This window comes from Scomber scombrus, chromosome 17, assembly GCF_963691925.1.
Source record: "Scomber scombrus chromosome 17, fScoSco1.1, whole genome shotgun sequence".
Lineage (NCBI taxonomy): Eukaryota > Metazoa > Chordata > Actinopteri > Scombriformes > Scombridae > Scomber > Scomber scombrus.
This window is the reverse complement of record NC_084986.1, coordinates 24413575-24428847: the sequence shown is the minus strand read 5'-3', so window position 1 is coordinate 24428847 and position 15273 is coordinate 24413575. Positions and strand designations below refer to the sequence as shown.

The following is a 15273-nucleotide window of genomic DNA, read 5'->3' as shown; positions in this document are numbered from 1 at the left end:
AACTTTGTTTTTTCAAGATTGTTATAAGTTGGTCAGTTATGTCAGTTAGCTTTATATGGTGTAGATGAGTAACGTGATATTACTTGTAAGTGTATTATTTCCATATGCTGATTGCTTTATGGCCATTAAAAATGATTTCATATTTGGCCTGTTTACTGCCCCTCCCACATCTGCATACACACACACATACACGCACACACACACACGCGCACGCACACACACACACACACACACACACACACACACACACACACACACACACACACACACACACACACACACACACACACACACACACACACACACACACCACACAGACCTACACACACACACACACACACACACACACACACACACACACACACACACACACACACACACACACACACACACTTCCTTTCCTGTAAATGCTTATAGGTATGAGGTATGAGATAGTGAGTCTTCTCTGTACGGCCCTCAGTGTAAATTCCTCTCACGCAAACACTTATACGGTTCACTGAAAAACTTTCACGTCATACTTGACAGTTGCTGGGAAATGTCTTGAACTAAATATAATCGCTCTGACTCAGAAATACCCATTGAAAAAAATGTTCTTCTGTGAACAAGGTGTGACAATGTGAATATCAACACCAATATGTGTCTTTCTTGGCATTTATCCAATCTCCAGACAAACTTCATGTGTACACAGAGCAATTAGCTTGCATGTTTAAAATCATGGCAGGCTGAGCAAAGATACAAAACAGACATTTTTATTTGATTTTTCAGTTATCTCATAATTTACATTACATTACAGTTACTAATCTTAGCCACAGTTACTAATTAACAGTTATTAACAGTTACTAATCTTAGTAACGGAAACTGTAGATTTTTTTTTGCTGTTAACAGAACATTTTTCAAGTACCTTACCTAACATCGGCATTTGTAAAGTGTTTTAAAGTCAGAATTAAAGGTTTAAAAGTAGCTAAAAACATTTAGTAATGCATTACAAATCAGTCATAGCTATTATTAGAGAAAAAACCTTTGCGAAAAACTTCTCTGGCTATCATAAAGTCATAAAACTTCAAGAGTTTCTGACTTTTAAGGAAGCCAACACCAAGTAAGTAAGTCATTTAATTATAAATCTTAACAAGTTACTGATAAAGGGTTCAGCTAAATGAACCAAACTCATGTCTGACTGTACTTAATAAACACATTATGGTTCATATGCACATGTTTTCCACAAGGTTAGAGTCAAGTGGTTTTCCCGATGAACTAAAAGAGCTAAAAAGATTAAGTAAATAGATGCTGAAGGATGATAAACACCAGCCAACGGGGTTTTCCATAACCTGGCTGAACAAAGGTTACATAGATTGAGGACAAATAATTGTTTTATAAAGAATTGATCAATTATTTACTGACAATTAATACAGTAATTACTACCAACGTATAAACCCCTTTATCAAGCTGTGTTAGGGTGTATTGAACGTTTACATCTTCATGAGCCTTTTGTGGCCTAAGTGATGTCACAGCTGATCAAAATGCCATCAGGTGAGCCAGGTGCCAGCAGTCAGACATCATCTCAGATAAATCAAGAGATAATTATTGATGGAGTAAGGATTGAAAAAGACGAAAGTTATACTTTGAACAAGTTGAAACACTACATGTTTCTAAAAGCATGGCTGTGTGTTGGATTTTATTATAGAAGTAAAGCAGGACTAAAGACAGCTCTGTGTTTCTGAGATGGAACAGGTATTTAACCCACATTGACAGGGTCAAACTATTTCAATAATAACAATAGACACCAGGTATGTATATACAGTACAGCACAGTAAGGCCTTACAGCGCCGCTGAAGCTAATTGTGTCAGTGTGTTTTTAATCACCTCTAATTAAGACTTTCTATATATACAGAACACATACCGGCACTTGGATCTGTGTAATTCTAGAATCTGTCACATATGAGGTCATCTAAAGTAATGCTTTAAAGTGTGTAAAAATGTAGGTGTTACTATATGTGTTGGTTTGATGTCCCATTTGTGTTTTGTATGTGTCCTACATATTGTACGTACATACACCCTTACCCTCCTTAGTGAATTCTATATTTTATAAATTTTAGTATATTTAGTAATTTTCTATTTTAATTCATTCATTTAGAAAATCTCAGAGAAAGACAAGTTGTTTTTTTGTGTGTAAAAGGACTACTGTAAATAAACAAAAAAAAAACCCAAAAAACTATAAATATAAGTTTAAATTTAAATATAGTGATTCTAAAAATACTGCAATCAGATCATAAAATGAGCACTGTGTGTTTATAATTATGACTCTAATATTTTACCCATTTCTGGAGAAAAAATATAAATAATGTCATCTCCATGATCGCCTGCTAAAGATAGCTTTTTCTTTGGCTACTGTTTCCTGCTGCGGTGTTGTTTACTTTACTCCTTTTAGCTTTTTTATCCTTTGTTCAGCTGCTTTGTCCTGTCAGTATTCCATGCTATCTGACGTGATGGTAGCCGTGACAATAACACAATACAGTACCGTGTACAAAACACTAAAGCCTCTTACTCATGTCAATTATTTCTATTGGCCTAAAAAAAAAACTAATTTCAGACACTGAATGCAATCGTGAGCGTGTGAAAACATGTGTTGACAGACTGAATACCAGAAAGCCTGAGCCTAACTATCTGTCTCAAAGCATCTCTTTAATCCTTGCCACCCACGCCCAGGTATATCACTGTTACAGGAAACTGTGCTGAGTTGTTTTCCAACAGAGCAGAAGGAGCTTAATCTGCATGAGGTACCTGCTGCTGTCTGTCTTCGGAGGTCGCCAGCTTGTTTGCTTCAGTACGGTTTATTTTTCACTTTTGATAAAGCGGTGTAAACAGTTGAGACTTGTTACTTAAAATCTTCCAGCTTATGAAATATGGGAAGGCTGCCCAGCTACCCAGCATACCAACAGTATAACGAAATACTTGATGAGGGACATGCATTAACCACAGCATCCCCAGTACAACCCCAACCAGTCTAGGCAGATTCTCCCCCCACCTACAGCCTTGTTCTACTTGAGGTTTCTTCTTGTTAAAGCGGAGTTTTTCCAAGTGTTGCTCATGTGGGAATATTACATCTCTTTAAATGAAATTAACCCTCCTGTTGTCCTCGGGTCAAGGAAGGGAGGAGGAAGGAAGGAAGGAAGGAAGGAAGGAAGGAAGGAAGGAAGGAAGGAAGGAAGGAAGGAAGGAAATGATTAAGCAGGGAAGGAGGGAGGGAGGAAAGGAGGAAGGAAGGAAGGAAAAGAGTAAGGAGGGAGGGAGGGAGGAAAAGAGGAAGGAAGGAGAGAAGGAAGGAAGGAAGGAAATGAGTAAGGAGGGAGGGAGGGAGGGAGGAAGGAAGGAAGGAAGGAAGGAAGGAAGGAAGGAAGGAAGGAAGGAAGGAAAGGAGTAAGGATGGAGGGAGGAAAAGAAGAAGGAAGTAAGGAGAGAAGGAAGGAAAGAAGTATTGAAGGAAGGAAGGAGCAAAGAAATAGGGAAGGAAGGGAAGAACGAAGGAAAAATTGAAGAAAGAGGGAGGAAGGAAAGAAAGAAGGAACAGTCAAAAGAGATGGGGTCAATTAAACACGAGGGTTAAAGAGTATGATCTAGATCTGCTCCTTGTCAAAAATGCCTTGAGATGACTTTTGCTATGATTTGCCACTACATAAATCTACATTGACAGATTGCTTAATCGACTTTTTGGCACCAACACGAGGCAGCTTTACTGCCAAGATTCTAAGAAAGCAAAACAAACCAGTGGATCTCAAGGCCAATACAAACAGACTGAGAGTCAACTCTGCATACTACAGTTACACTGTTCAATATTATGTCTTAAAAGATCATTTTGAAGCAGATGATGAGGTGTCAAATTGCCCTCTGTGTTGGAAGTAACCTTTTAAACCTATTTAAATATCATTACTTTTTCAACAGTCAAACAGCGTGTTATAAACGATAATCTGAGCCTCACATATTTGTTAGTAATCCTGTGGGCTATGCAAACATATTCTTAAATGACAATCTGAGCCCTACTCATTACTCATTTTTAATAATGTACAAATGTTTATCTTCTCTTGTGCCCATATGTAAAATGTCTTTTTTAATGTTTTCTCTATGATTTTAATGTTTACAGAGTTTTTCAGTGTACTCTACCGCAAGCATGAATTCATCAAATCAAATCAATATAATATAAAGTTGTGCCAGTGTCATGAACTGCTAGTAACACCCTCTGTCATGTTATTTCTATTGACATAATTCCACTCTATTATTCTGGACTGTTGCTGAATTGTTTTATTTATTACTTACCGTCATATTTTGTCCAACTGTTGTAAATGTAATTCTAATTTACATCACTATGGTTTAAAGTTACATTATATACATATTTAAAAATTCACTGTAGCCCAAAGAGACATGAGAACATATGTAACATTGAGAATTCAGTGTTAAATATACAGTATATACACTCACTGGTCTCTTTATTAGGAACACCTGTGTAATATAATTCAATCCAATACAACAGCTCTGCTTTAAATTCTACATTTATGAAGTTTATACATTTTCAGTTTTTGTTAACATTGTCAGGAAGGTGATAATTAAACTTTATGTTTATTACTGAGATCACAGTGGGTGATGGTGGTGTATTAGAGTGCATTTTATTGAATGGTGTTCCTAATATTTTGTCCACTCCATTAACATATATGAGAGGGGCAAAATATTAGGAACACCATTCAATTATACACACCTCAGTACAACCACCACCTCAGTTTATAGATTGGATTGTTGTATTGGATTGAATTAGATTGCACAGGTGTACCTAATGAAGTGGCTGATGAATGTATAACACTCTGAAAAGGTGCCTCAGGTTCTTCATACTTAGCGCTATTGTTCCTTTAATACAGTTTGCTGATTGTATCTCTGCACTTTTACTTAAAGAAGTATTATTTTGCATTAAAGGTGATGCAATTTTGTTACATTGTGACAGTATGTAAAATCAGTAAAATATGTGTTGTCATTGTGTCTTACGTGATATGATTTAAGATCAATTGTATGTTGTAACACATGTTTTATTTGGAACACTTCATTGTCTTTACTACAATAGTTCAGTGGAAATGTCTTGTCAGTAACAATGGCTGCATTGTCATTTTGGTTGTTGACATGCTGACATTATCTAACAAGGAAGTATAAAATCATTCCTGTCAAGGCTGATAATCACGTATCAAGATTTTGAAAGACTCTCACTGCGATGAAGGTCCTAAAACGGAAAGGAAATGTGTTTTTAACTGTATTGAGATCAGTGTGTGGTCACGAGTGAGAGCCTGGCCAGTGTGTCTGTGTGTTGTCAGGACAAGCTTTGTTAATACCTCTGAGAGGTGGATCACTACTGATTGGCTCTCACTTGTGTAACAGTCTCAGGCTGCTATGCTGTGCTATTCTCAGCTTTTTGCCTTCCAGCTTTTTCTCTAATGCTTGTACGACTCGAGCACTGTAAATTCCCTGAAGCTGACCCCCCGCGCCCCCCGTTGATAGAGATCACGTCAGGAACTATTTGTTGGTTTGTGAAGGCGTCTGTGTACACAATCTTGAATCGCATCAACTGGCACTCATGAGGAGATTTGATATTTTCAATTATAATCATAACAGTTCTCAATTTGGTTTAATTCAACTGGTTTGGACAGGGTGATGTGTGTGCAGAGTTTGATACTGGAAGGCTGTTTTCACATGCATCTGCTAAAAGGGGAAAGTTTCTCCGAGCTCATTGAAAATTGGATTTAAGAGTGTGCCTATGATCAGGATTTGTGACATCACAACTAGTTTGAAGCCAATCCTGGTTCAATAAACAGCATACACTGACAATGGACTTCACAGTAAAGTAGGTAACTAGGACTAGATGTCATTTTAATGATTATAAAGTGGTAATTAAACCTTTTTTTGTGGATTTTTCCAACCATGTGACTTTATTTTAATGTAAGCTGTAGATACATGGCTACTACATGATTTCAGTTGATAGAATGGCTGCACATACACTCACAATCATGTTACTCTGCTTATGAGAATCATCCATATTCTCTCTTTCAGTATGGACTGAAAGAGACAGTTACACGTCATTGTTTAAATGATTTTTAGGATTGGTTTTGGTTTTATGATGATGATGTCAACGCTAATGTTCAGGTGTGGTTAGTGTTATGTGCCGTGGTGTGCGTTTTGTGTTTGGTTCTGTGTTCCTTTTTTTCTCTTCCGCCAGGTGCTGCCCTCACCTTCCTCTGCTGATTGCCGCAGCTGTGATGTAATCAGCCACAACATATAAACAACCATGGAAAGCCAAAACCCAAGTGCCAGTGGGCCAGTGCTGTGTGTGTGTGTTTTTGAGATAGTGCTCCTGATTAGTGACTAGTAGTGGTGTTTCCTTTCAGTCATTTATTCTACTTCCCTGATCAGCTTCCTTTTTAGATAAGTTTTGAGGTCGTAACATTAGGTTCAAGGAAAGATTCTGGTTTTGGGTTAAAATAAGTACTTTGCTAAAATGTGGGGCTAAGGACAGTGTTGGGGAGTAAGTACTTACATGTAAGGCCATTACATAATTTAATGACACAATAAATCTAAGTGTAATCTGTTACATTTAAAGGAAAAATGTGTCATTAAATGACAGTCACTGATGAAAATGTTGATGATTATAAAGGAGGTTACATCTGAAGTCACACCTTTAAGATTTTACTCAGGAGGATTTTTCATCATTTTTTAATATTTAACATGTTACTGAATACATATATTACTGTTTTTAATACTTTAAAATCAATATTTTTTATATTTAGTAAATAAATCATGATGTGGGTTTATTTGGAGCACACATGGGCTTAAATGGTGTCACAGTACCAATTAAACTCATGCCCAGACTTTTGACTTTTTCATCAAATATCTTTATTTTATATTCTAAAATCTACATGAACTAATGAATACATTTTACAATGAGAGATAAATCTTCTTTATAAGAAATGATCTCTCTTATAAATCATGTCAGTATCCATGAAAAACAGCTGAACTTAGATTTTGGTGCTTAATGGGAACACTTACCCTAACAGCTGAAAACATTTTCTCTGTGGCTGTTTTGGACATGGGGAAGATGGACCACTTTCATATTGGTGTCTTAAGGAGGACATTCAGCCTAAATCCCTCTCTCTCTCTCTCTCTCTCTCTCTCTCTCTCTTCTCCTCTCTCTCTCCTCTCTCTCTCTCTCCGTCTCTCTCCTCTCTCTCTCTCTCTCTCTCTCCTCTCTCTCTCTCTCTCTCTCTCTCTCTCTCTCTTCTCCCTCTCTCTCTCTCTCTCTCTCTCTCTCTCTCTCTCTCTCTCTCTCTCTGTGGATTACGTCACTATATAATAGTCTGTCATCCCTCCAGCTGGTGGCGCCCTGGACAACCACCCTAGTGTGACCAGGTGATCCTCAGTACACAAGACCCAAGATAAACTGGAGCCAGAGACTGCTAAACCAGAAATATAGATTTTTATTTACAATGCATTGAATAAAAGACATGCCAAAATAAAGGAGTGATGGAATAAAGTGTATAATTTATACATAAATATTAGAATCATACAAAAATAAATTAACAAGCAATGAAAATAAGCAGTGTGGGGCAGACTGCACCATCAGGTTAGTGTAGAGTTATGCATAAAAAATTGTCACAAAATATGTTGGCAATGAATAAACCACCAACACTTGTACTACTATAGCAACTAAGCTGACTCAAACCAACAACAGAGCACACATGCATGGCCACTGTGCCACTCAGTCCCTCTTAACACAGTACAAACAAAAACTGGCCTGTACATTAAAATATAATAAATGTGTAATAAAACAGTGGTTTGCTCCCTTTAGTAGCATCTTTGTTAAAAACTAAAAGCAACAGAAGTATATTAACACACAAAAGAAAACTTTACAAGAAACATTTTTACAAAACATATGTAATGTAAAGTAAATAATATACCATGCTAGACTGGAACACAGTCTCCTCCCATAGCTGGGGACATGTAGATGACTGGAATCTATGTTTATTAAGAACCAATATTGCTTTGAAGGGACTAAAAACCTAAGCTTCAATCATTTATCAGCCACCTAAGCATGTTTCTACCTCACCTTGAAAGAAACCTTGACATCTTAAGCTGCTGACGTTATATTTATATATATATATATATACATATATTACACTTTTACTTAAGTAAATCATTATTTTATGCTGCACTGTCATATTTTATGTTCTATTATGATCTAGTTTTTTTTTTTTTTCTATTTTTCTGTCCTTTTCTTTTTATTATAATTGTATTTTCTTGTTTTTAAATGTATATTTTAATGTTTCCAATTTTTACTGTTTAATATTATTTTTTTTAATGTAATTTTGTTTTTAGGTAAAGCACATTGAGTTGCCCCTTAAATGCGCTGTCTAAATAAAGCTGCCTTGCCTTGCTATTTATATATATGTACACATATATGTATTATGATGATATTATGATGAATAAAAAAACACACAATGCAAACTACAACAGGAATGTAAAAGCAGCTGTATACAATTCAACTGAGTCATATGTGGTCTTCGGTATATTGACGAATATAACAGTTTTCAGCAGAAAACAGATTATGTCAGACATGGATTTCCAGTATATATTGACTTCACTGATCTTTTAAAAAAAATGTTTTAATACTAAAATAAATCATATCATATCATTTAATCAAACGATTTGAATTTCTCCAAAACAATTTTTTTTAGAAAGATATGCTCCTTCGTCTCTTAATGGTTGTTCTTTCCTGCCTTGCATACAGTGATTCGATATATTCCTTTTCATTGAACGCAGTTATCATGATAACATCAGTAGGACTGTCCTCATTCAGTGTCTGTAAGCTCTCTGTCTGTAAGCGTCTAGTTGACTTACTTGACACGGATAACTCGCTATTGTTATGAGAGATTGTGTTTATTCTAGGGATATCTGTGTGTCTCTCTGGGTCTGGATCAGAATTTTCCCTGGCGGTGGCTCTCCTAATAATCATCTCCAATGTATCGGTGTTTGACCCCCATAGTGCTTCGTGGCACTTGGGTAGGAAATGGCAGAAAAGGATGCCATAGCAGGATACTAGAATGACTGAAACCTGCACAGGAGCGCTCTGTTCTCTGTTGGTAATGTAGACTGGGATGAAACATATCCATACAAACAAATATATTAGCATGCTAAATATGATGTAGCCTGTTTCACTGAACTCCTGAGGAACCTTCCTGCCTTTAAAGGCCAAGAGGAAGCTGATAAACGCTAGCAGAGCTATGTAGCTTAACATGATGCCAAAACCTATGTATGTGCTACCTTGACAACACTGGATTACTTTTTTCATGCTTTGTAATGATGGAGGTGTGTTATCGATTTGAGGAGAATCAAAGATCAGCCACAGAAGACAGATGATTCCCTGGAGAATAGTAATGACGATTATAATTGCAGGTGGTTTGTATAGTCTGTGCAGTCTCCTATATCTAAGCTGACCAAAGGGAAGGAAAGCCAGGAAGGTACGTAAGGCCTTGACCAGTATGCAGGACACACACAGTGTGAAGCCCATGGCATACATAACCTGGCGGGCCCGGCACAGGTGTACATTGGGCTTGTCCATGAAGCATATCACGCTTGAGAAGCTCACAGCCAGACCAAACATCATCACACAGGACAATCTCACCTCAGCTCTTTTCATTGGCGGGGAATCTCTGTACACCAAAAAGATAATGAGGGTAGCTATCAAGACCACAATGCCAAAGACTGCGGCTGTCACCATGGCGATGGGGTGAGTGTCACTCCACTGAAGGTACGACTCCGTTCTTGGCTTACATCTGCTCCAACCCTTGAGCGACCAAGTTCCATTGGGACATTTTTTGCAGGCAATACGATCTGTTAAAAAGAGAGTGATATATTATAAGGCAGAACAAGGCCATTCTGGTTTGGTCTGAAAAAACTCAAATGAGAAGTAAATCTGGAATGTCAATCAGGCATACCTGGGGCATCTGAATAGGTTCCCTCTGTACAAAGGGTGCAGTTGTAACAGCAGGACACATTCAAGATCTTCTTGAAAGAGCCAGGGGGGCAGCTTTCTGAACATCTAGACTGAGGGGTCTGCGAGAGGAAACCACGAAAACGTGTAACTCATTAGTCTGAACATTTGTACTACTAAACTTAGTCTTTATATTTCATGAAATGGAAATGCATGTTGAATTGAAAAGCAAATAATTGTTTTATTTTATGTTTTATGAAATGACTGTTAAATCGGTTTGTCAGATATGCTTCAAACAAACCAGACTGCACAATGTGTTATAGTGCGTTCCAGTTGTACTCGGATGTCAGAAGTTACCAGTAGGAAATTTCAACTGGAATGCCCCCGAAGTTGAATCTCTGACTCGGAAAGTCGGACATACCTCACCAGCCCTGATCTCAAAATCCAAGATGTTCCGCTTTGTACATCAACAGTGTGAAAGTTGTAGTAATATCCTGTGTTAGCAGTTATGTTGCTACGCTGTTTGTTTGATCAAAATACAGTCAACTGGTATTGCTATCAATAGCTAACCTGGCTAGAACTGGTTTCATGACTTCTAAACTAGAACGACACAATCTTGGGTGTGACATCATTACCAGCTCCGACTTCCGAGGTAAATGCAACGCAGCTTGATCCAATCACATCTGAAGGCGAAACTATAATTAATTGCCATAGTGTCCACCTGACTATCTCCCTGATTTCTTTTCAAGATTGTTCTTGTCTTTGTACTCCTGGCATGATAAGCTGTATAATGGCCATAACAATGCACACTTTAAGACAGTCTTGAAAGACATTCATATTGTTACCCTCATGCAACATTTCCAAAGTAGTTCTTTAACAGATGAAAAGGAGTACTTAAAGCTAGTCTTTTTTGACGCCTGCACAACATCAGGACAATCTCTGGATAAAGAGGCTGTGATTTTCGGATTGACTGCCTTGGAAAACGTACATAAAGTGTTTGGACTGTTTTATGATTTGAATCATACTGACATCCATAATGTCTTTGAGGATCACCCGACCCTTTTTCTCCTGAGTCAGCTACCATCTTCCCTAAGGACACATAGACACTTACTACACTGACTAGTGACCTGTGACTGCATTGTGTGGGTACAGTGTTATCTTACTGTGGCATTGACTGTTGAGAGCCAGGCAACATTTTCCTCATGAAGTTCTATCTGTTCATCCAAAGCATGGTATCTCCCAATCCTATGAAGTTTTCTGTGTTCTCCATCCTGTGTCCACATTATCAGATCATAACCATTGACAAAATTGCCTTTTTTGTCAAAGAAATAAGTCTGGCCTTCATATGTGAAGTTAACCATCTTCAGTTCTTTAAGAAGCTGCAAAGCAAAGGGTAGAATGTAAATTAAAATAAACTTCAACAGAGATTGATCATTGTAACAGAACATTTACAGACAAGAAAGGAAAAATACTTTATACATGTGCTGCACAAATCCCTAGAGCAGTGGTCTCCATCCCTGCTCCTGGAGAGCTACTGCCCTGCATGTTTTAGGTATCTCCCCACTCTAACACACCTGATTCTAATAATGAACTTGTTATTAAGCATCTGAAGCTTGTCAATGGGCTTGATAACGAGTTAATAAGTAAAATAAGATGTGTTAGAGTGGGGTGATACCTAACACATGCAGGGTAGTAGCGTTGGAGTTGGAGACCACTGTCCTAGAGTGTAAGGAAACTACATTTAAAATGTGTTCTTGATCTTAATTCTCACCTTCCATGGTGGGAAGTTAATTTCTCCCAAGCATGAGGAACTGTTGCACTTCATTAGTGTTTTGAGAGCATTAGCTGTGGCCCACACTGCTAATCTGTCACTGAAGGCTTCACTTGTATCCAAAGCCTCAGTGAGAAAGTCATCATTTTGTTCTTGGGGGTCCATGGCATGGCATGCTTTATCAGATTTCATTGTCAGGAGATCAGGTGTGGGACAATAAGATGGAGGGTTGGCTGAGAAACATTCTGTAGAGCAGTTAAATCTCAGGTTTTTGTATTCTTCAATGAAGTGGTTGTATCCTCCTGGGGTTGGTTTAAGATTCTTGAGATAATTATCAAATGATTCACTCTTCACTGCAACAAAGGAAAAGCCCAAGATGTCACCAATTGTGTTGATGCCATCCAGATGGCCAAGGGACCGGCTCCTGGACCAGCCGTCACTTGCAATCCAGGTCCTTGATGTTTTGGTCTGAATCATTTCCTTAAAGAGGAGGTCCACCAGTTCCACCTTGAGGATGAGCAGTACCACCTGGGCATTGGAGGAGCGGATCTGCTGGGCGACCTGCTTGATGCGTTGCATGTTGCCCTCATAATCGCTATGATGAGACAACACTTCCTGGTAGGCCAAGCACACATGATTTTCGCCAGCATCCTTGACGAAGCTCTGGAAAGCTGCTTTGCCGTATTCGTCATCTGCATACACAACCCCAACCCAGTCCCAGCCATAGTGAGCCATCAGTTTGGCCACTGCTTTGGTTTGATGGGTGTCACTGGGAATAGTACGCAGAAAAACTGGGAAGCGCAGCTTATCACTAAGAACTGGTGAAGATGATGTCGCGCTCAGCTGATAAGAATTAGAAAAAATAATTTTAAATACACAAAAAATAAATTTAAATCATGCTTTATATTTCTTAATTACATACTGCAAAGGTGCAACTTAGAATTTTTTATATCACCCAAAATCTCATCAAATTCCTACATTTTCGACCAGGTCATTTCTGGAGTAAACCACTTGACATTGAGGTGAGCAGACTTTTTTAGTGTTTTCTTTTCTTTTCTTTTCTTTTCTTTTCTTTTCTTTTCTTTTCTTTTCTTTTCTTTTCTAGGCTTTTCTTTTCTTTTCTTTTCTAGGCTTTTACACATTGAGTTTATAATAAAACAATCTTTACCATTAAAAAGTATGAAGAGATAGCAATAGGTAGGTTTTTTTCTTAGCTACGCCAAAACATGTGGTTGTTAGCTTTGCTAGCAGCAACAAATTCCCAGTTGGGGATGTTTGTCACATTCTCTTTGGATTGGTTGTCACATGTTGCCATATACATATGTGGTGTGATATATCTAGTCCCCTCTTCCTTTTAAGAAAGGAAAATGAGCAGAAATTTTGTCAGGAAGACAAACAAGGACCAGATGTGATGGTCAGAGCAGTCACAGAGGTTAAACTGCACAATATTGTTATTTAACAAAAATGCACTTTTAGGATTGATTTTTCCCGTTTATGTTCTCTTGATGCAGGAAATGTTTCAATGAAACTAAACATTTTAAATTAGTTTGTAAGATTGTCTACATTTTCTATTAATATTCCCCATTAAAATAACACATTAACAACCAATAGTGTGTGACTACCAACCCCATGATGGGGATGCTTGTCACAGGTGCACAAGATATATTTGACAGTCCATATCTTTTGAACAGAATCAGCTGAAGGAGAGTAAGAACACTCCATTTCTACCTGGTACTTTAAGTTTCCATTACAAGTTAAAAGGGAATCTATTCAGTATGGGGTTTATGAGGAATTCAAAGGAAAGTAAAAAGTGTGACTACCAACCCCGTTCTCCCCTATGTTCCATTATGTTGCATATTCCTTTAACAAATGCACCTTAAATGTGCATCATCTAAGTATAGCATAATGAGTGATCATGAACGAAAACATGAATACTTCACAGTAATATGTATTTACTGATTAAAAGGTATTTGTGACTTACCAGAGGGACCATGTACACATTGAGCAGTTTGGCCACAGAGATAGACACCTCAGAGTACATCGCTCCTAAAATGATCTTGACTTTGGGCCTGAATTCGGCGTGGTTGCACTGCAGATTTTCAGTGGCGTTGAATGCGAACATGTGCTCCACATTCTGCAATGCTTTGCTTGCATATGAGCAGGTGTCACACACCATATATCCAAGGTGCACTCCTGGGAGGAAGCCAGCTGCATTTATCTCCTCAATCACGTGAATTGCAGCCAATGATTTCATAAATGCCAACAGATCAAAACTGAAAACAGATATATATAGAGTATATATATATATATATATATATATATAGTATATCAAAACACATTACATTCCTGGAACTGGTGAAATTAAAGCAAGCTATTTACACTAGTTATTTATTTTATTTTATTCTATTTTCAGTACATAGATGAAATCAAGTCAGCTATCTTTAAAAGCAGAGCACATAAGGACATGTATTCATTTAGAAATTTCGGGACCCAACATTGAGGTAAAGGAAAATCTCAAAATTTGGACAAATTGATCCATAACTATCTGAGTGGAAAGACAACACTGGGAAAAAGAGAAAACTTTTGTTTTTCATTATTAGGGTGGAGCTTATGTCATTCAGCACAAACAATTCTCCAATGTTATACCACATGTTAAACCACCATGTCATTCATTATGCTGAATGACAGTAGCATGTCTATCCCATGTTTTCACTAGTTTATAATATTGAATCATGAAATTCATATTTAAAAAATGTCAAAAGGAAAAATACTGGTGCTGCTGCTGATAATTGCTCATAGGATCATTATTTGTGTTGCTAAAGGAATACTGCCAAATGAAATTCCATTGTATCGTATTGTATGTATGACAATAAAGCTTCTTATCTTATCTTATATTTAATCAATATTTTTGGGCTGTCTTGATACGTGTCATTCAGTGTAATGAAATATTGTCATACAGTATGACACTAATAATGTCAAATGTCAAAGAATGAAGTTAAAGATATTTTTAAAGATTTTTTTCAGTGCAAGGTAGTAAATGTTTTTAAGAACCTTCAACAAATTTAGAGTTGTTCGCATCAAATACCTGGTATTCAAAAATAAAATAATGTACTATCCAATTCATCTCATATATACATTTTTCAGTTCTTATACTCACTTTGAGCATTTGAAGTTGTCAGGTCTAATACGATCATTAAGAGCGCTCACTTTGCGATGACATGGCAACATTATGCCAATTATTATATCCCCCGGGGCTTGGGCGCCACAAACTGATTGGTGAAATTCACATCCATTGACTAGAGCCGGGCTGCTGCTCAGCATCATCAGGGCCGGCAGGAAGCTGTACAGTAAATAACACATCTTTATCTTGACTGGTGTGAAACACAAACTGCTTCTTCGATGTGCAGGAACACTTATGGTCTCACAGAATTGGGCGGTGCGAGCTACACAACATACCAAAAAACCTGTTTCATACTTCACATGCCATGCT

General features: G+C 37.5%; 1 protein-coding gene across 1 annotated transcript; it reads right to left on the bottom strand.

Moving 5' to 3' along the window:
- Nucleotides 1-5237: 5237 nt before the first annotated feature.
- LOC133997397 (G-protein coupled receptor family C group 6 member A) lies at nt 5238-15011 on the bottom strand. The gene is made up of 7 exons (XM_062436971.1): nt 14941-15011; nt 13765-14056; nt 11784-12626; nt 11176-11391; nt 10017-10134; nt 8920-9912; nt 5238-5254 (listed from the first exon to the last, which is right to left on the bottom strand). The coding sequence occupies exons 1-7, from the start codon at nt 15009-15011 to the stop codon at nt 5238-5240; spliced, it is 2550 nt and encodes an 849-aa protein (XP_062292955.1).
- Between the last annotated feature and the right edge of the window lie 262 nt (nt 15012-15273).